The following is a 22,467-nucleotide window of genomic DNA, read 5'->3' as shown; positions in this document are numbered from 1 at the left end:
CATTCAACTTGCCGTCGACCAGGACCCCCAGATCCCTTTCCATGGCACTGCTTTCCAGTCTCTCATTCCCCAGTCTGTACATGCATTCAGGTTTGTCCCGTCACACGTGCAGAATCCGGCACTTCCCCTTGTTGAACCTCATGTGGTTGGCAATTGCCCAGTTCTCTTAATTTGTTGAGGTCTCTCTGCAGGGCCTCCCTGCCTTTGAGAGAGTCAACGGCTCCTCCCAGTTTTGTGTCATCTGCAAACTTGCTTAGTATCCCTTCCAGTCCTGAGTCCAAGTAATTTATGAAGGTGTTCAAGAGCAGAGGGCCTAAGATGGAGCCCTGTTGAAGCCCACTAGTGACAAGTCAGCAGTCTGATGTTCCCTCATTTACTATTACCCTCTGTGCTTGACCTGTCAGCCAGTTGCTCACCCACCACAATGTGTTTATCCAGCTGTGTGCTGGACATTTTATTCATTTTGGCTCTAAGGTTATCATGGACGACAGTGTCAAAAGCCCTGCTGAAGTCAAGGTAGAAAATATACACTGCTTTCCCCTCATCCACCCAGGTAGTTGTTTCATTGTAGAAGGCAATCAGTTGGTCAAGCAGGATTCACCTTTAGTGAATCCATGCTGACTACTCCTGATCACCTTGTTAGAGGGTTTGATGTGAGGCTGACCGGCTGGCAGTTCCTTGGGTCTTCCTTACTGCCTTTTTTTGAAGACCAGGGTGACATTTGCTTTCTTCCAGTCCTTAGACACCTCTCCTGATCCCCATGACCTTTTGAAGATGATTGTGAGCGGCCTAACCATGGTTTCCACCAGCTCCCTCAGCACTAGTGGAAGCATCCTTACAGGGCCCATGGACTTCTGGATAACAAGTCTGCCTAGGTCTTCTCTAACCCAATCCTTCTTGACCAAGGGCAAGTCTTCCTTCCAACATGCATTTACCCTGGTCTCCTGGGTCAGAGATTATGTGCAAAAAACCCCATAAAAATGGAATTTCCCTTCTTTTCCCTGTGTCTCTTAACATTTCTTACTGAAGAGTTTTGCTCATGTAGTGACGTCATAGTCTGGAAAAGCACATTTTATTTTCAAAACAGATTTAGTAATTTGTGAATGCATTCAGACTGTAAACAGTGCCTATAATGCCTTATTTCAAGTAATATCCCATATTGGAGTGATTCTTACTTAGCTCAGATACATATTGGCTTTTACAGATAATATCCAAGACTTTCGTAACAGAAAAAAACTTATCAAAATAGTTTTGCTAGTTTTACTGAGAAGGAATATTTTCTGAGTTTTGTAGTACATAATACAGAAGTAGAAGAGAAATTATTTGCAATATGGCAATGACATTATACTTTGGTGGAGGAAATCAGTAACATGATTAGTTTCAGAAACTTTACCATTGAGGAGTTACCTTCTGCTTTATATGCTGCATTTTTATGTGTTTGTATTTTTTCCCCAAACAAATTAGGATAGTTATTTTTACTTCAACTTTGCTTTTTTGTGGTTTGTGTGTTTCTTTGTTTTTAATCTGTGAGAATGAGTCACACAGAAAAGTATGTATCTGTGTGTGAAAGCATTGTGTGTGTACATAAATGCAAGGTGAAAGTTAAAACATCTATTTGAATTGGTTTAGATTAGGAAGAAATTATTCACTGTGAGGGTAGTGAGGCACTGGAACAGGTTGCCTGGAGAAGTTGCAGATACCACATCCCACATCTATCTATTACCATTACCTGGTAAGAGATGAACCTGATGAGAAAGTACTTTCTTCCCTCCTACACTTCTTTCTCCATCACACCTCTTTTGGGGAGAAAAATGAACAAAATACATAAGGAGTCAATTCTGAGTTACTCAGGTAGGAAGAGACCTAACTTCCAAATTTTTTTCGACATATTTAGATCACACATGGCTACTGAGGTCAATGGTACCATGTGCATGAGGAAAATCTATGCATTGGGCATTTCCCAAACTATTATTTGTGATGGAAATAGCAAGAAGAGGAGATGGAGTAGACACAATGCTCTGTAGTGAAAATGGAAATAGCAAAAAACTTGGAAACAGAAGTTTAAGTTTTGCCTCTTCTTTTTTGAATTATTTTCAAAATGGATCATAAATCTTTATTTTGAGATTTGAGGAAACAGAAAGTATTTGTTTCAGTTTTGCTAGATCTCAATGGTGGTAAACAAGGACTTAATCAGAAGACCCACAGTGTATTTGTGGAGATACAGTTTGCTTTAAGAGGGCAAGAAGACAGTTTTATTTTTAAGACTTACCTGACTTCAGTAGGTAAACCTGTTATATCGAAGTTATTTGAAAAAAAAAATCTGTTTCAAGATATCTCTGTTTACTTTCTGGCAATCTGAAATAGTGTGCTAGCACTTACTTGCACCTCGTCAGTTTGAATATTTTCAAATTATCTGGCTTTAGTGTGAGGGTAGCTGGTTCTGCTCCATGAGTGTATGTTGCAGGTGGAAAGACTTGCACATTCTCTTCCTTCTTTCCCTTGTTTTCCCTCCACGCATACTTTTTTCCACTACAGAGAATGGGCATGTGTTGATCAAATCACAAGAGGTTCAGATTATAATTGGTTGTTTAGGACAGTCCTAGCACATAGGTTGTCTGGTTTTTTTGATGGGCAGATCCTGATAAAGATCAGTCCATGGGCAGGTGAGTAGTAGGAAGATGAACATGGAGCAGGAGGGGAAAATGGGATGTGAAAAAGCACAAAATGGCTCTGCTTCAATAGTTATGTACTTGGACATGAAGCATGTTGAAATGTCTTGAAAGATACCAAGGTAGCTCCTTGCCAGTGGCAAGTTACTCAATGTAATGAAGCAATAATTTCAGTGTAAATAAAGTACAGTTGCTGACAATTTTTTTTCCTTTTTTTTTTTTTTTCTTCTGCAGATATTCCTGAAATACCAGAAAGCATCTCATTCTGCAGAGCGCTACAGGTAGCAGATTTCAGTGGGAATCCCCTGACTAGGTAACTTCCACCTTCTTCTTAGTACTTGACATACCAGAATTGCAATTTTACTGTAACAATTACAATTTTAAATAAGTCCTTAAAAATTGTGATCTATGCTGTCTATGTAATCTTCCCAACACTGCTTGTCTCTGGCAAGGACCGCAGCAAAAGTTTAGATGTAAAAAGTGATATGCATCTTTCCTGGGAGGAGATGAAATTTGTTAGTCAACCAGGAAAAATGTAAATCTGATTGTCTATAAAGTAATTTTCATTCCTTTTTTTATATGAATAGGAATACCATGCTCATACTTGGGAGAGATAAAGCAATGGTTAGTGCAAATGCATTGGCACAAACCCAGGTGTCTGACGATTTGGAATAGACTGTAGATCAGCTGCTGCAGATAATGGCTTTTACTAATGATTAAAGCTTGGACTAGCATTTCATCACTCTCCCATCAATTGGGACACAGTGACATGCAGTAACATGAGGCAGAAATGACTGCATGTGTCAGTGGCTGCTGTGTCTGCTGCCAGGCTGTGTTCTGATGAGCTGAGGTTTGGAGGTTACGTGCACTTTTAGTACAGAAGAGTTTTGTTTACATTTCTCTGCTCAATTGGCTGAAGAATTTGGAATTTATCTAGTGAAGTGAGGGTGGAGATGGCAAGGAAGAGGGGATCTGCTAGTTAAAGCTTTTGCATACTATTAGGAGAACTATTTCTTAAGCCAGCCGTTGCCACAGAACTCCTTTGTGATGCTGAGCAAGTCACATAAGCCAGAGCAGTTCATAGTGGGTGCTCACTGACCTGCTTTGCTTTGCACTGAGATGGTTAGGAATACTTGCAGGGTTAGCTGGCTGGCTGGTCTGCCGGAGTCCTGAGAAACAGGAGTGTGTGTGTAATAGCTTAAGCTGCTCCAGTGGTTTCGCAAGATGGCTTCTTCCACGTGTGCAGCTTCGATTCTTCAGAAGTGTGCTTTGAATATCACCCATAGTGCTTCCTAAGTTCTCTGGAAAGTCACATCTCTGGGCGTTAAAGGGACACTTGTGATCTTAATCCCTGTGGCTCTGTAGCCTATTTATACAGTGAGGATAATAATACCACAAAAATCCGGCAAAGCAAACTGAGGCTGAACTGATGTTTGGATATGCGAGTGGTGAGGGTCATTGAACAGCTTTTTTCTGGGCATCAGTGTGCAGTGTATAAAGCTCAGAGCTGCATCTTGGGGTATTGAAATCAAAACTGTCTGTAGTAGCGTTCTAGTTATTTTTCTTCATTTTGTGTGCTCACAAAAGAGTTTTTCAATGGTGTTGAAATAGATCTCCTACCTCTTTGTAGACAATTTAAGGGAATTTTAAAAATTCATGATGAAGTAGCTCCAAAGTGTATGTGTGTCCTGAAAAACATCACTCCAAGCAGTTTGCTAGATTAGAAAGCACAGACACCAGAAGCTGTTCATGTACAGTTGCCGGGTATTTCTGTGATGACATCCAGAATTTCAGTTTTACCTGTATAACAACAGCATGTAAGTTTGGCACTGATATGCCCAGGCAGAGTGGGAAAGTCTAGTAGTTATTTCCTTTTCTGTGTAATATTCTAGAACTTTTTTTAGCCATTAATTCTTGTCCTTATTTCCTCTAAGCTTAAAAGCCAGTTGGAGATCTTCCCGATCAATGTCCTACCACTACTGCAGTGTATGTTGCCTCACTGTCAAACTTAAATGATTGATGAAACTGGAGCATTAAAACTGGCTGGTGGACCATTTTCCCAGCTGTTTTCAGATGACTTCTGGTTTATATTGATTAAAAGCAGGTGCATTTATTACAGTTTAGACTGGAAGTCCACTGCATGCTACAGATAGAATAGAATAGTTCTAATTGGAAGGGACCTATTGTGATCATTGAGTCCAACTATCTGTCGACTTCAGGGCTGAGCAAAAGATAATCAAACCATTTAACTCCACTCTTAAACCTGTTAGAGTCTAAGTGATAGTGAATTGTTCCAGTGAAGCTCACATTTTGAAGATATTGAGCACGTTCTGTTAATAAGGTCCAGATAATGATCAGCAGTGTAGTACAGAGTTGAGCACATGAAAAACCCTGCCCCCTCCCCCCCAGTTAAATTCGCCTTTTTCCTTCTCCCCATCCCATTGAGCACAGTTATATTTGCCTGTAGGTGTGTGTCTCCCTTTGGCTAGTTGCCTGCAGGTCATATCATGGACCTTGAGCTGAGTGATGTAGAGAGCAGGAACCAAACCAAATTCTACAGCTTGAGCTTAGGTGGCGTGCTCTGGGGGTCAAGCACAAGTTGGGTGACTGGGCCAGGGGCTTCTTCTCTTTTACCTCACTGACCCTATTACCCCATCCTGTCTCCTGTGCAACTGCAAACTGAGCTGCTTGGTGCGACTGGGCTGCCAGTGTGTAGTACAGGAATCCATCAGTGTGAAGGGAAGGGGGAGCCAAGCCTTGCAGGAGACCGACTGAGTGATAGACCTAAAGGCTTTGGTAACTTTGGGAGTGTTTTGCATATGACTGCATTTTATAGTGTAAGAAGTGTTGTGAACCAGTAAATGTGGAATGCTGTAACACAGAACATTGTCTTCATAGTGAACAGACTGTTTCTTCAAAAAGCAGCAATTGAAAAGCAGCTTAGTATCTAATACAGAATGACCATGCTATAAGCATGTATGTAACTGAAGCCTGAATAAAAATAATTTTAATTATTTTACCATTTGGTGATACAAGAAAATAATAGTAAAAAAGTTTTGTTTTTTTAATGTTTAATTTTCTTTTTAATTTTTGTGAAAATGCTTAGAATGTTCATAGTGCATAACTACAGCTTTTTGAAGTTGCAAATTGGGGACAGGGAAGAGGGGGGCTGGGAGACAGGTATATTACTTATTCTTTGACACAGAATAAACCTTAAAATCAGTAAATCATGGATTTTTTTCTTATTATGATCCTTAGAATTCTCTGAGAGTCATACTGGAGTCTGGGAACGTCTCCCTCTGTGTGTATTTGGTAAATAAACTCTTGTTCACATGAATGAGAATACTTCTGCTGGAAGTCCTTGATTTGAATTAATATCTCCGTAGGTTGCCTGAAAGCTTTCCTGAATTGCAGAATCTAACGTGTCTTTCAGTAAACGACATCTCTCTGCAAGCACTACCTGAAAACATTGGGAAGTAAGTTTTTTACACTTTATTATTCTCTTAATTTATTTTCTCATTATTGTTATGCTTATTGTATAAATGACTTTCATAATTGTATGTAATACTCCTATAAAATTATTTACAGGTCTGTCCTTATTTTTTCTATTCTTTCAAGTCCGAGGGATCTGTTTAAAGAAACCCCTTGGCATTTTCACTTGACATTAGCAGGCTAATGCAGAATCTCCAGCATATATGTGTATGGTTCAACTACTTTCTCTGTAATTTAGAGTAACTTGGAATTTTAGGTGCAAAATTAATTAGGTGTTTTTTGATGTCGATCTGACCTTTTGCTTTCCTACGTTGTAGTAGATCATTGATCCATTATTGTGAGCATGTCAGATGGCTTGCAGCTTAGCTCAAACCCAGGCAATTGTTGGCACAAGAACAGATGGGTAAAAACTGGCAGGGATCAGGATGGAAATTAGAAGGTTCATAACTAACTATGGGAGCAGTCTGGTTCTGAAAAAAACTCCAGTGGGAACTGTGGAGATGAAAGGAACAGCTCTTAAAGGTGAAATTTTATAAGCTTTTAAGATGTGTTTGTTAACTCTGGAAAGCAGAGCAGAGTTGCAAGGACAGACTTCCAAAGTGGAGACATGTGGAAAGTGAACAGTGTTTATCTGTCTCCTTTTGTCTGAAATGAACATTCATACTTTCAGAAGGGAAATCTCTGTCCTGTTAGTGGGGAGACAGGTATCTTTTCCAGTTTGAAGAAGAAGAGGTAATTATTGAATGTTGCCTCAGTTGAATACATGGGAATGACTCTGCTAGTTCACCTCAAAGGCTCATCTACCCCAGTTTCCTTCTAGAGTTGCAGTAAGTAGATGCCTAGTGAGAACTAAAAAGAAAAGTGTGTATTTGATGATTCCTCTTTGCATCCTCCGACTGTTTCTGGTTCAGAGGATTTCCTGAGCTTTAGAATTTTTGTTTATCTAATTGATAGCCCATAGTGAATCTCTCTTCAATGTACTTGTCCAGTTTCTCCTTGAGCATGCGTAGACATCTTTAGTATTCTCCCCTGGCAAATAACCACACAGGTCTATTACCCTTTGCATTGATTTGTTGTTGGTTCAGTCAATTCCAGCTGTTTCTAAACAGGAGTCTTCTTGAAAGGATAAGAGCTCCTGCAATGTAGTCAAGTTCAGACGAGCATTACTTTAGCCACTTCTCATGGGTATGAAAGCTGTCAGCTGGAACCATTCCAGCAGCAACAGAAGCAGAAAATGTCCTTTGAAACCTTCCACAAGCACTAATACGTAGAGTTAATGTGCACCCAGTGACTAGGGGAAAGTCTTGTCTAAAAATTGCGTGGGCCAAGGCTTTTGTGACATTCTTCCTGTTCTGTAAAAGTCAACAAAACTTTTCATGCAGCTTTTCCAGCACTGGCAGCTAAAAACAGGCCTGTTCAGATTTTGCAGTTACTGAAAACCGAGGCCAAAAATTTGGGATCCTGCCTGATTCTGAAAATAAATATAAGAAACATGACAAGCTGAAATGATTGCCAAAGCATGAGGTGGACTGCTGCTTTGCAGACAGTAGCTAGAGGAAGGTTGCTGGCTTCCTTGAGAGCTCACTGGCTGTGGTGGCTGTGGCTTCTTGCTTGTCCTGCCTGTCATTTGGTAGTGTGAGTGGTGATAGACTCTGTTCTGGAGCAAATGACTGGAAACGACTTTGGTTAAAATGGGGATACCAGAGGTTTGTAGAGATGTCAGTATATGGAGCTGTGCAAGCAAAAAAAGTAAAAAATTGCCTCATACTGGTCCTAAGCAGTTCATGGAAATGCTGTCATACTATTTCAGCCCTGTGTGAGCTGTTGCAGAACAGAGCAGTGTAAGCCCTCCTCCCTCAAGGTCAGTATTTGATTCCCAATACTGAAGCTAAAAATCTGGGGTTCTCACTTGCATCAGGAAGACCCATGTGCTCGTCCTGGTGGTCTTGGAGATTTCTTCTCAGAGATAGACATTTATTCAAGTCTGACAGGCCTGCTTTGATCTGGGAAGTGCTCCCACATTTGCTGTCTAGAATATGAATATTGCATTTTTACAAAACCACTTTAATCTCATTAGTAGAAGTTTTTATTATCAAGTTTTTGCTTAAAGAAGCAGAGACAAATGTGTGGGACTCTTGTTTTTTCTCATCAGGTATTCCCAGTAGGTGGGAATCTGGCAGTTGGAAAGTCAACAGTAAGCTTGGACTAAGGATGGATGCTTTTGAACTCAGAAGAATGTTAATGTAGCATGAGGGAAACTCATGGGGTGTCCACCCAAAATGTAACTGTTCCTGAAGTGTGTTGAGGAATGTTTTGGCAACAGACAGAAAGAGATCCTGTCTGGTTCCAACTGGAAATTATTGGGAGGTCTTCTTTGTAGTGAAGTAGAACTGCAACCTTATAGATCGCTTCTGAGAGGGAATTTTATTGGATTTTTAGCATTAGATTAGGTTAGAGATTTGGTTTTTTCAGTCTGGCTACCAACAAGTGCAACTTTCCTTTTTTAGTTTACAACATTTTCATCATTTATTGCAAGTAAATTTGATGGTGCAGCCAACCAACCTGCATTTGGTAAAAGTAGTGAAATGCTCTGCGGCTTCTCCAAAGGTTGCATACTTTTGTACTCTTTGTTTCCTCCTTTGTTCTACTGGGACCCAAAAAGTGCTGGGAATTAGAAAGTAATGCTAATTGTGTTTTCTGGCTGAACAGACTAAGTAAAGCTCTTAAAAGTGTTTGGATATGTTTGCAAATGCCTTACTGGAGTTTCAGTGTCCTTTGGATAATAATGCATGGTGTTATTTGATGGAATAGGCTGGACCTGTGTGCGCTCTGTGCAAGATCTGTCAAATAGTGAGCAAACAAAAAAAAATGTATTGGTGTTTTATTCTACTATAGTTGGGCATGTTTGGGGAAAAATTTGAAGTCTATGTGCTTTTTGCAGGTCTTCTAATGACTAGAGCATGTGGAAACTTGGAGAAATGCGTCCTAATTTCTTACAGTCTTATGGTGCTTTCTAGAAAGCTGCCTAATACAGCCAGTGAAATCTCTCATTCATCTTCATACCGTGATCAGTATATACTTAGGGTCTTTTTTTTTTTCTTTTTTTTAGCTACCTACTTAAAATCCTGTGGCAATGCAAATTTGCCTTACTGTCTTAATGGGGAAAGCAGCAAAAGCATTGGCAAATACTTTGCAAACAGTAGGACTTTAAATGTTACTAAGAAAGTTCTTCCTAATGGCATATAATAGACTTGAATTGCCTTGCGGTGAGCCTTTAGTGGAAGTGTGTCTTCCTTGTGAATTCGAATATTCAGATTGTTTTTCCCATGGTCTGATGTATAAGGTGAGTGAGTACCAGAGTTCAGCTTCACTGTCCCAGGACAGCGGCTGAGCTTGTTCAAACCATTGATATGTAGAGTTCCATTAATATTTTTACTGTGCCGTTAAGAATTCTTCTGCACAGACCTTTTATATTTTTCTTTTCCTTTGTGTTGCTAAAAGGAGTATTTTTAAGGGTCACAACTGGATGTTTGAAGAACATAGGCAGGGCCTTCTTTGAATATTTTGCCTCTCCTGGTGCTTATTCATAGCTATGCTCAGAGTATGTCAGCTTTTCTTAGTCTTTGTGACCACTTCAATCGGCTTATCCAGTGCTGGTATATGTGCTGACAGTTTTTCCCTGCTGGATGTAGCCTTCCTCTTTTAAGCTCATGTATTGTTTCAGGGCTTGCTAGAAATATGTGTGATTCACTACTTTAGGACTGGATAAAAGATTAGATAATCTTAATGTTACCAGTGCTCCTTTTTGTGTTTCTCTGTGATTTGTGTTCTCCTAACTTGTAGTTTGGTTGCTCTCTGGAGTAAAACAGTGAGTGTTAATACATGTGAGATACTTAAGCTAATAATTAGGTGATTGCAGCTTGGAGCAGTACTTGTCCTGTTGGGTAGTTGAACTATTTGGAGAAACAAGTTACGCCATTTAAGCTGTGAGTAGGAGTGTCTTTTACAGCATTTCTCAGTCTAATGAGAGCAAGTGTAATTTCCTTACCTATTCTGTGTGTGTCTGTAGCGCTGCCCAACAAGCAGGCATAACCTGTTCCTCCCAACATTGGTAACATTTAGGAATTTCCACTTACTTCTAGGGTTTCTCTTCAATACTTACTTATTTGCGTAGCACCCAAAGCACAAGGCATGACTGTCTGAAATTCAAAAATCAGAGTATTTGTATGTAAGGGTATTTGAGTAAATCGAGGCTTCCTAGGGCATGCCTTACAGTAGTAGCATAAATAATCTAACGTCTGTCTATCCCTAGCACCTTCTTTGTCCACATGTGTTCATTCTCTAGTGTTGGCTTCAGCTCACTGTGACATTGGCTTTTTACTAGAAAAGATTTGTGATTTTAGAGAACCATATAGTGCTGCTTTTCAAGTTATTTTACAGATGGCACATTATTATTTATTTGTGGTTCTTAGGCTTGAATGAGATCCAGGTACCTTCTTTGGAAAGCCTTTTATGTATGTCTCTGATGTTTAATCTAGCGTTGGACTCTCAGAAGGGTGCTTCACGAGGAATTATCCTTAGCTGAAAAACCAGTCCTTTCAGCATGAAATGCATGTTTGAAAAAGACAGTTATCTGTCAAATTCTGTGGGGACAACAAAATCAACAAGTTTCTTAAATGGCTGAAGCAAAGGGCAGAGCTTCACGACTGTACTTTAAATTACAATTTAGGAGCTGCTGCCCATCAGCACACCAGACATCTAACTGATACTCAGTTTTTAACTTTCACAATTTTTTCAGCAGTCTTGTCTGTGCATGGAAAAGATAAAGATTGCCAGATTACTTTTCATTTTTTTGGATGCTAAGCTTTAAATTATGAGATTATTCATGACTGGCAGGTAGGGTATTTTGAAAGTTCCCTACGTGTCAAATAAAAAAAGCTTTTCTCCGCCATATGCAGTCTTTATTTCTCCCCTAAAAAGTACAGATGGTCTCCTACTTGAACATGATCTTGAAATCCTGAATTCAACAAAAGATCATAGAAATATAATGATTTGTAGTATCCCCATCATTCACAGCCTCCCCTTCCCCGTTTTTGTTTTTTTCAAGAGGACTGCACACTCTCAGATGCAAGAAAGTAGGATAGCCTTATTTTGGCTTTAGAAACTTTTAATGTGGGGAGGGTGAATTTCTTGAGATGGGAAGGATATTCTGATGCCTATGACTGATGAGTCTGGTTTACCCCCAAGCTGCAAGCAGGCTGAAAGGATCTGTGGACCTTACTACTGAAAGGGAATTACCAGGTAAGCAGAGAACTTTTCCTCTTAACGTTTGCAGCTAGCAGGTAGAATGCTGGAACAGGCATTTCATTGTGATAGTGAAAGTAATGAAAAGAATAGAACAAATGTTGCTGCAGTTAGCATTGTTTTGCAGAAAGATTTGTTACAGGCATGCTTTTCAACAGTCATGGAACCATAGATATCCAGAGATTTCGCGTTAGTCACTGAACGTGGTGGTTTTGCGTATATGTGTTTAATTCTAGAGGTTTTGAAGTTTTCAGCAGTCTCTGAACCAGAGTCTCTAATGTTGGTTGGATTAGGAATAGCTGGAGAGAGTAAAAGGTCTTCAAAGGGCAGAGTGACATGCTCAATGCAGATGATCCAGAAGCAGATCAGAGTGGCATGCTAATCCTGATAACGGATTCCTGGACCAGTCCTTGACTGTGTTTTTCTTAGTGTATGCTTGGATGTCTCAAGTGTAGATTACACATCTGGTAGCATCACACAGAACAGAAAATGTTCTTAAAATTGTGTGGAATAAGACAATGTAATTCTGTTTTCAGGTTTAGCATAGTAATGTCTGATTAACATATGGTCTTACGTGATTCAGCAGAAGTGAGGGGGAGGGTTATCTTGCAAATACACAGGAGAAGGACTGGATGTAGGTGGTCTGGCCAGGCTGATATAAGTAGTATTAAAAATAGTATTAAAAGCTCTTATTCTGGCTTATCTGAATTTAGCATGGCAAGTAATATTTACAGAGTTTGAGTTGGTAGAGCATTCAGTGATAATCACGGCTGTTTGGTAACTGCCAAAACTGGATGTAAAGGAACTCAGAAGTTTACTTCAGGAACCCTTTAACAATGTAATACTGAATGCAGTGCCATCTGGCCTTTAAGTAAGAGATATTACATCCTGTATGTTACACAAGAAAAAAAAATTAGCACATATTTAGCAATATTTTTTTGAAATTAAATAATTCCATTTTTATTGAAGTTGTTGAAGATTGACATTACATGAGTGGAATGGAAGATATTTTGAAAATTAAATCATGTTGTAATAGTGAATTGGCTTAACCTTTGCAGCCTGTTTCAGTAATGTTGATAAGCAAATTAGAGAATGTTTGGTTAAAGCATTCAAAAGTGAACAGGCTGAGCTGTAATTATGAATCTCTCTTTTCTTCTTGATTATGCCTTTTGAAATGTTCCTGTCCATTCTTTTGGTCCATGCATGCTGCTGTGCGTGTGAGGGAGAGAGAGCAGAACTTGAAAGCCAAACTTATGTAGAAAGCTAGTCTTAACTAGCAGCTTAGACTACCTCCGTAACATATTTAGCGAATTCCTTGGCCATAAACTGTGGAACTTTACTCTGTTTTTAAAATTTGGATGTTACTTGTACTACTGGCGATCTGTTTAGGCTTTCCTCCAGAGAGTGACTGAAAGATACTGGGTTTTTATCCTGTTTTTACTTGTGGAAAATCTGTAGATTTTTACAAGCCAATTAATCATATTGACAATTCAATTCAAATAACTAACTATGCAGTGCTCTTTCTCTGGCTTTCAATGCCTTTGCTGTTTAAGTCCAGGATGAAAAAATTATTAGCTTTACTTTTTTTGTACCTGTTTAAAACTAGTCATCCAAGGAAGGAGTATTTCCCTCCTGTAATTTGTACCCACTTCTCCCAGCTCTGTAGAAAGTGGCAGGTATTAAGATCATAATCCTTAATTTCAGATTTTGTTACGAGAATTGTTCTTGCTAGAATGCTGCTCTGCTTGTCAAACTCCAGAAATGACCTGCTAAAGAAAGCCCTATGTACCTTTCCCCTGAATATGATACACTTAAATTTGAGAGGGAAGAAGAGTGTGTAATTTAGATACAAGTTACATCAAGTTACTCTGTCTCCAAAAAAGAGGAGGGGGAAAGCTCTTGAAGATGATTTCTGGAATGGTCTTTAGTAATATTAGTGAGACATAATAACAGTTTCGTCAAACCAAATCTAGTTACCTTGCTTTCTAGTTGTTTTTTCAGCTTCCCTTATATTCTGAGGTAGAACTATAGGACTTCATGTGTGTGAAGATAGTTTGGTAGTGCCCTCATTTTGGAAATTCATACTTCATGTAATTTCTGGCTCACGTAAGAATTTGCGAGATTCATTACCTAAGAATTTGCAAAAATATCTTTCCCATATTGCGTGGTGTGGACAGAAGGTCTCTGTCTTTCAACTCTACCAGATTAATTTTACAAAGATTTATCAGTACTCTTTTTTATCATTCACACTGTAAAACAGGTTTCTGTAACCAAAGCATAACCAAGGCAGGACTATTGTATTATTTGTAGGTTATCATATAATGGATATGAATTGTTAGGTTCTTTCATGGTAACTTTGTCTAATTGTATGTCAGCATTATGCAGTAGTTGGAAACAAATAAGCATGTAGCGTTGAACCTTGTAAGAAGAAGGGCAAAATGCATACCTTGAGCATATAGATCACGAACTACATGGTTATGTGTTCAGAGACCCTTAGGAAATTCAGAAAGCATATATGGCATGTTCAGGAAGCATATATGGCTTCCTCATATGGCTAATGTTGCTTTTGTTGCACTGAAAATATCATTACACCAAAAATCCACTTGGAGCTGGTTGTTCAGACACTGAGGGAAGATATGTTGCTGGCAGGTAGAGTAGCTGTGGGTGAAATACAGCAGACTGAGGGAAGAACTGAAGTGGTAGTTAACTCTGCTACAGGAACTCTTGAAACCGTCCAAGTTGAAGCATCTAGTTTGGTAGAATGGGTTGGAAGGGAACTTCAGAGATCATCTAGTCCAACCTTCCTGTTGTGGGCAGAAACTTCTTTCATTAGATTTGGTTGCTCAAAGCCCTGTACAACATGACCTTTGAATGCTTTTAGGGATGGTGCATCTACAACTTCTCTGGGTACCATGTAATGTGTCTCACAACGCTCACAGTAAAAAAATTTCTTCTCCAGACTGAACAATGCGAACTCTGAACCTGTCTTCATAGGAGAGGTGCTCTAATCCTCTCACTGTTTTTGTGGCCCTCCTCTGGACCCATTCCAGCAGGTCTGTTCCTTTCCTGTGCTGGGGCCCCCAGGGCTGGATACAGTGCTCCAGGTGGGATCTCACCAGCGCAGAGTAGAATCACTTCCCTCAGCCTGCTGGCTACACTTTTTTTGATGCAGTCCAGGATATGGTTGATCTAGGCGCTGGAGTTTAGAGATTGGTCTTTTCAGGGTCTTTATGCAGTTGGTGATACAGTCAATGAAGAGAGGAGAAGAGAAAGAGGCTTCTTTTTGGAGTGACTTGGAACAGGAGCCTATCTCGAAGGTACGTACTGTACCTTTACATACATGTCGTCTGAATAAGTGGTTTTTTACAATGCTGTTTTATATGATAGCTTTCAGATTTTCACATTTTAAGTTGCAGCACCTAGGTTTGCTGGGAGCCGTTTCTCTAACTGGTCAAAATTTAAGAATAATGAGTCACAAATTTCCTTTAATTTTCTGACCTCTCTGTCAGATGGATCCACCTTAAACGTAACATTTCAGTCTAATGGTGCAGCTTTGCTGGTTTAAACTTAATAGACTTAGTCTGTATTTTACATTACTTGGTGGTTAGCTTCATGTTTCTTATTGGGGTCGACTGTCATTGGATTTGGACTTAAGACCTTGGAAGAAGTAGAAAGGACAGAGTAAAGAGTGTGGGGCAGTGTCTTTTTTTTGTTCCAGGATAGAGTTAGGGTTGTGAGTGTGTTGTGGGTGAGAATAGCTGTAGAATAAATGAAGCATTTATCCTTCAGAAAGCTGTGTCATTAGAGATGAAAACATAACCTGATAGGTAGTTTACTCCCGTAAGAAGAGAACCTCACCTGGGACTGTGGTGGGCCACAGTCTCTGAAATGCATGGAATGTGTTTGAGTGCAGAGATGGCTGTGTGTGGGTACTTGCAAGGACACAGCTACCCAGGGAGTCCCCACAGCACTGCAGTACTACAGCTGCCTTCCTTGCACCGTCTTGGCACTCGTACTAACCCAGGTGTTTAAGGGGATTTATTCTGTGTTGGATTAGGGATCTGTGTTACTCTCCTTGCTGGGATATTTTTAAACAGGATCAATTTCCTGAGCTGATTCACTGGCCTGGCCCAGTTTAATGATACTATAAGGCTGGTTAAGATGGTGGTTCCCAAGTTCTTGCTGTTGAACATGGTTTTCCGAACAAAGATTTCTGTTTGGCCTCAGCCAAAGTGATGTCTGAGATAAGAAAAGAAATTAAGAGATTGCACCATTTTACTCATCAACACTTCAGTGTGGTGAGGAGGGAGATAAGTAGATGGTGGGTGATGTGTAAACACAAGATTACAAAGCAACTTGGCGGTGTGTGCATCCTTTTTGTATTCTCTTGATAAAAATGAGTCATAGGCCTCACCTAATATGATTTTGAAGAGAAAGTGCAAAATTTAAAGGAAGATTGTACTAGGTTTCTAGAAAACCTGAAACAAAAATATAATGGCAGTCTGTGGGTGTCAATGTGAGTAAGATGAGACCCACATTCCTCTTGGAGATAAATGGTTCTCCAGCACCCCTTCCCTCTTTCCCTTCACTTGTTTGGTTTCTGTGAGGATGTCAAATACCATGTCCCATCTTGACTTGTGTTTTATAGTGTTAAAATTTTTACATGTGAGTTTTCTCTTGCGTGTTTGGAATGATGGCTGCTTTATTACCTTCTTTCTGTCATTGATTTTGAGTGGCGGTAGCTGAGTTATTCTCACTTAACCTTTAATTGGATTTGTAATAGGCTTCCACTGAAGTATCTTCACCTATATGGGATATTTAAACTGTACTTTTTCTGAAGGAATACAGAACCCACTGGGTAAAATGTGTTTATTTTAAAAGCTGGAGAGGGCTGCTGAGACTGTAATCAAAACTCCTGAGATTTCATTCACTATTTTCTGAATGCACTACAAAATAGGTGTTTGAAATAAGGATTTATTTTTCAGGCACTATCCAGAGTCAATCCATGAAAAATTTTCATTTCTTTTTGATAAGTCATTATATCGGTTCTGTTGTTCTGTTGTTTTTCTCTGTTTAGATAGCTGTATTGGAGTTGCATGTGAAGATTTTTTTTTTTTTTTTTTTTTTTTTTTTTTTTAGTTTTACTGAGCTGATTTTTTTACTGGGGCTAACTAATGGTCCTGTAGTTCAGTATGTTGGTACTGTTTGAGATGAAAAAAAAAAATAAATTTTTATGGTGTAAATGTAAGGGCATCTTTTTTTTTTCCTAAGGTGTACACATTTAGACTTAATGTGTTCCAAATTTAGTGGAATTCTTGTTTCTAAACTAGATTTTTATTTAAGGCCTAACCACTGTCCCCCTTCTGTGCACACCAGGATGGAACATATTCTGTTGCAGAAAACTCCTTATTTGCAATCACCATATCTGATTTTTGTTTTTCCCTGGGATGGTGGAGGATTAGAGCAGATTATAGTGTTGGGATAATGTCTGACTCCTTGTGTTCCATTTAGTCATAAATAAACCCCTGAGAAATCTGAATGTTGCTATGGTGATGTTAGTAAAAGCCCAGGATATGGAGTAAGTGAGCCGCTTAGGAGCATAATGTCACTCACAGTAATGAGGAGGCGTCATTAGAACAGTGATGGGTTTACCTGGTGCTCTGTAACTTTGGTAGCCCATGACAGATTCTGAAAGCAAGTAAGTGAATGCAATTCAAATGAGTATGCTCTGTTCAGTAAATTGCAGCTACAAACCTCTTAACAAATGGAAATTTGTGTTTTGTCTGTTTACTTTCTAGCTTTAATCTATTGCCTATCACAGAGAAACATGCAAGAACTTAGTCTTTGTATTCTGCCTTTCCCATCACGGACTGGTTGAACTAAAACAACAAAAAACCACTTTACAGCAATTTTGCTTTAAACTGTGTAAACACACACTTCTGAAAAGTAAGATTGTATTAAAATGTGTTTGTTTGGTTGGTTTTTTTTAGTCTTTATAACCTGGCTTCACTGGAACTGAGAGAAAACTTGCTGACGTATTTACCTGAGTAAGTGACATTTCGTGTGTTTGATTATATTAATAAAATGTTCTTATTCTTAAAATCTGCTAACATGTGAAACTGAATGACAGCTAGAAAAATATTCAGTGCCAGCTGACGACATGTATGAGATACAGCATTCTTTTAACCACATCTAGTTACATCCATTATTCCTAGTTGTATTTGATTATTTACTGGAGCTTGCAGTTTGTGTGGATTGGCTTTGCTCTATAAAAAATATTCAGTATAGAACGCAGCAGCACCAAACACTTCTTGCACTCATTGAACAAGCGTGTCTGCAGTGGGAGTGGTGGTTTGGGTTGTTCTCATGCTGAAATTTCATAACCGTGAAAGTAGGGTAACAAGATCTTGGAGATTTCCACTCTAGACCTTTTAAATAAGTGTTTGTGTTTGGGGCTGAGTAACCAAAAGCTTCTAAAACCTGGAGGCTTCTAGAGCCTCAGTAGCAAACTAGGCCTACTGATGTCTGAAGTCTGACTCCACCCACTGTGATTTTTGGGGAAAAAAGTTATATAGGTGTCTCTGTGTTATCTGTGGCAGAGGAGTTTATGGTCTTTTGTAAGATAAATTTTGTATCTTATATTTTGAGAATCCTTTTTGTCTGCCTAGAAGAAGCCTTTTCTTTCTCTAATGAATGAGTTTCCTTCCTTCACTAACTGGCTGCTTCTTGCAGGAGCTTTGGTGACTCCTATTTTGCTTGTTTAGATAATCTAATAGATACTGTAAAAGATTTAACCTATTTTAATCAGAATCTCATCCCTAGTTGCTTTGGGTTCCTTTTTTCCTGTCAGTCTACCCACTGCCTTGGTTGTGGCTGTTTATAACTGTGAGCCACAAGGCACTTTAAATGTCAGTGATCAGAAGATAGGAATCGCTAGCTAAGTTTTGTCATGCAGTGTCAGAATGAAACTATCACGAATATTGACAGTTTTATTGCTCCTGGAAAATTCTGACTGCAAGTAATGTAGTTGAGAAGTCTTGCTGGCTTTCATGCTACTGTGACTTTGGGGAAGGTAAGCAACAGACTCTTTTTGAAGGAGAAGGGTGGCTCTCTGTGTCTGTTTATGTTCAGAGAACTTCTTTTACATTCTTTTGGTCTTCCCTCTGTTTGCAGTCTCGAATCCAACCTGAAATACTTCAGAAAAGGATAGATCATGCCGAGAAGATAAATAATGGATTTATTGAGTCTTGAGTCACATAGTTACACTATGGGGAATTTTTGTCCAGTTGCATAACTGTAAATTTCCCCTAAAAATTAATCTAACTAACTGTACTAGACTATGTGGCATTTTCCACCCCAAGGGACTTACAGTTAAAATAAAAAAAAAAAAATTATTTGATTGCCTGTTCTAAGTTTTAAGTTTCAAAGAAATACAGTTAGACTGACAAACCAAATTATTTTTTCAGTAAGGTATTACTGCAAATAGTCTATCCCTGGTAAAATAGCTGTCTACCTTCAGTACCTTGTAATTTGAAATTCAAGTTTCAGTAAAATGAGCTCACTCAAATACATAGGGTTTCTGTTGGTTTAGTCTAATGTGGTTTTGCTTTGACTTATCTCACAGATCACTTGCCCAGCTGCAGCGACTAGAAGAACTTGATTTAGGAAACAATGAACTTTATCACTTGGTAAGAGAACATGCCACTGAAAGTGCACATTGGTCTTGTTTTATGCATCATTTAGATTAAATAGGTTATATGATGTCCAAAATTGAAGAAAGAAAAATGTGTGGAGGGAGAGTCTTTTTGTATGCACAGATGAATTCTGGCAGTGAGCTGGTGATTTCTGTACCTGCTTAGTCTTGTTCAGTACAATATCACTTTACTCAAAAAACTGCAGCTGATCTCTAGAAAATGAGAGCACTGCACAGCTTTTTTTACGGAAGTAAAAAGGAGTGGAAGGGCACAAACTCTTGTCTGCGCTTGCAGTTACAGTGAATACATGGGCTTCTGTCTGGAGCTGGATGAGCTGAGCACAGATGAAAGCTCACTTATTTTCAGGGTGAGAGTAGGAATCTTTGTAAAAGGGCTGAGGCAAACTATTGAGGTTTGCGGGGTCGTACATTGTTGCACATTGATCTACCAAAAAGACATCTTTCGTGTCCCATGAAGTCTGACTCAATTAAATGTTGGATTTGCAGTTGATCAAGAGTGTGCTTGCAATTTGTTAGTTAATGCCAGGTAAAGAATGGTAATTTGTTAAGCTATAGCAATTAACTTGTATGATGGAGTTCCCAAAAACTTACAGTCACCCTTGCTACATTTAATCAAGGTACCTCTAAATAGTGCTTGCATAAGAATTGGTTTACTTATATTGTAATTGCAAGGTGGGCATTTGTTTTTTACTTAAAGCTGCTATGCTACTTAACGTTATGATGTTTTATGTTGTAGCCAGAAACAATTGGTGCACTTTTCAATCTTAAAGACCTCTGGTTGGATGGAAACCAGTTAGCCGAAATACCTCAGGTAAAGATGAGCTCTGCTGATACTGTTTTGAAGATGCTTTTAAAAGACAACTTTTTCATTCATACCTAAAGGGAAGTGCTTTAAAATGGAATAGATTTCTCAGTTCACTTTGCCTGGGTTTGGCTTTGGGTGTGTAAGGGTTTTCTCTTAATAAATTAATAAGGGATTGGCCATGATACTGTATATTGTCAGAGATTTTCTTTTAAGCATTTGACTAAGGAATTGTTTCCTAATAGCTGCATTGTTAAATTTTTAGGATGACACACCCACTGTTTACGGTTCTTGCCCAATGATCAGGGAACCACTAGTCATCTGAGTTAACCCTCACTTGTTTATTTATCTAAATTGCAATTTTAATAGTTCTGAGTATGACTCTTTACTTTTTGCAGTCATCTTCATCAATTGAACCACAGTGTTAGGGAGAAGTACTGTAACAGAACTGTTGCCATAAATAGATATTTTGATTATTCAGGCAAATCCCCTATCTGATATCATTCATGGGATGAGGGCCTTAGCATTTAAAGCTTACAGCACTCCAAATTTCCCTTTCTTAAGAGCTGTGATAACATATGGGATGGGTCCTTTTCCCTTTTGTTCTTTACAGACATGTCAAAACCTGATTTTTCTTCAGTTCCTCCTGCAGTTTGCTGTTATTTCCTATATTGATCTAATTGTCAACTATGTACCTGGGAAATCAGTTACAATTTAGTGGGCTTAGTTGACTTCGGTTTTGTTGGCTTGGCCTGATAATTTTTTAAGTAGAAATAATCATTTATAAAAAGTCAAGTTTGACTTCAGAAGCCGTATTTATTGAAACTGGCCATTATTGTGTATTTTGTCTAATGGCCAAAAGATGAACTTGTAGGATAAAGGGTATGTGTATGTGTTTAATGAAAGATCCTCTTGAGAGGCAGATGTTTCAAAAGTAAAAGAACTGATCCTGTGAGTTAGGATCATGGCTGTCACTGTATGAAAATTTCATGTATGTAAAAGTAAAGGGCAATTCTGCCCCAGCTGTTCTCTTCTCTGAAAGGTGGATGACTAAAGTAAGAACTATTCTCAAGCATGTATAGAGGTGTCTGTGTACATGGGAAATGGGAGGGTGCTCTGATAGCTAGTAGGGGCAAAGGCATTTCTCTGTCTAATTGTTGGATTACCATTGTAAAAATCTTAAATAGTCAATAATAATTGCAGATGATGGCAGTATAACTTGGCAGTTCAAATATGCTTGCTAGAGCAACACTCCTAATTCCTGTTTCTACATTTGTTGTAGTTGGGAGATGGGAAGATATGAAATCCCTAGATGTCATGGCACGTTGCTGTAGCAGCCAGGAGAGACTAATCCTAATTTGCCTAGGGTTAATTGGGAGGGGTAGATTTAATTATGTGCAGGTTGATAATCTGCCTTTCTGAAAAAACAACTGTGCAGTCTACTTGAGGGAAAACTCCAGGTTTGGCTGCTGTTTTCCTCAGTGTGCTCAGCATCCCTTGTCTGACTACTGAAGCCAGTCTTAATAGCTAGAATAAGAAACTGTGACTAAATCATTTGGTTGGTTTAGCATATGTAAAGTGTAATTATTTACTTTTTTTTTCTGCATGTAGAGGTCATGTAGAGAACGGCCAATTTAGAGGTCATACAGATAATTGTTTTACTTTGTGGAATTTCATTGCAATGGTACATTTTTCAAATTGCTTTCTTACGTGTTTGAGCATGACTTAAATTTTTTGTCTTGTATTGCAGGAAGTAGGAAACCTGAAAAACCTGCTTTGTCTGGATGTTTCTGAAAATAAATTGGAATGCCTTCCTGAAGAAATTAGTGGTCTGACTTCTTTAACAGACTTGCTTGTTTCTCAGAATTTACTTCAGGTCTTACCTGATGGCATTGGTAAGTACAAGGTGAATGCTATCACATAGAACCATTTAATCCATCATAAACTGGAAGTCACTTGCTTTCAAGTCTTTTAAAGTCTTTTTGTGCAAAAGATGAGCTTGTCTCAGATTTTTTTTTTTCCCTTTTACTTAGTATGAAACGCATAATTCTATTAACTTTACATTTTTATTCTCTACGTGACTACCTCATAATCCTCTTTTTTCAGTTTTCACTTGATACCTACCAACCAAAATAAAAGTTAATATGTCCTTTTGGTTTCCACCGTATCCATGTCACCATCATAACTCCTTTAACACTGTAGAATTGTGTAACGTGCTGTGGGTCACTTGATAAGACTGACTGACAGTATCACCATAGAAATACAGAATTTTTAGTGGGGATGTGTATTTATCTTCAGTTGGACAATGTGATTAATCCTATACTGAACCCAGTGGATGACTGGTTGCACTTCAGCCCATTGCTCCTTGCCCTTGAATATTCAAACTACAATCTTTCTGTGTCTGACCCCTTAGAATAGGTTCAGTAACTGAAGAATATTTTCTGAAGCACTACCAGTGCCTTTTTTAAGGTACATGTTTTTACCCA

The 22,467-nt window shown here is 38.8% G+C and overlaps 1 protein-coding gene across 1 annotated transcript in view; it reads left to right on the top strand.

The window, feature by feature from the left end:
• LRRC1 (leucine rich repeat containing 1) overlaps positions 1–22,467 on the top strand; it is a 65,858-nt gene that overhangs the window by 25,730 nt on the left and 17,661 nt on the right. Inside the window, exons 3-8 of the mRNA XM_032681848.1 lie at positions 2,904–2,982; positions 6,056–6,145; positions 17,456–17,512; positions 19,090–19,153; positions 19,916–19,990; positions 21,732–21,876. Coding sequence (XP_032537739.1) covers positions 2,904–2,982; positions 6,056–6,145; positions 17,456–17,512; positions 19,090–19,153; positions 19,916–19,990; positions 21,732–21,876 — 510 coding nt within the window. The remainder of the gene's footprint in view (positions 1–2,903; positions 2,983–6,055; positions 6,146–17,455; positions 17,513–19,089; positions 19,154–19,915; positions 19,991–21,731; positions 21,877–22,467) is intronic.

The sequence above is a fragment of the Chiroxiphia lanceolata genome, chromosome 3, assembly GCF_009829145.1.
Source record: "Chiroxiphia lanceolata isolate bChiLan1 chromosome 3, bChiLan1.pri, whole genome shotgun sequence".
Classification (NCBI taxonomy): Eukaryota; Metazoa; Chordata; class Aves; order Passeriformes; family Pipridae; genus Chiroxiphia; species Chiroxiphia lanceolata.
Note: the sequence above shows the minus strand (reverse complement) of the source record. Positions and strands in the feature narration are given on the sequence as shown.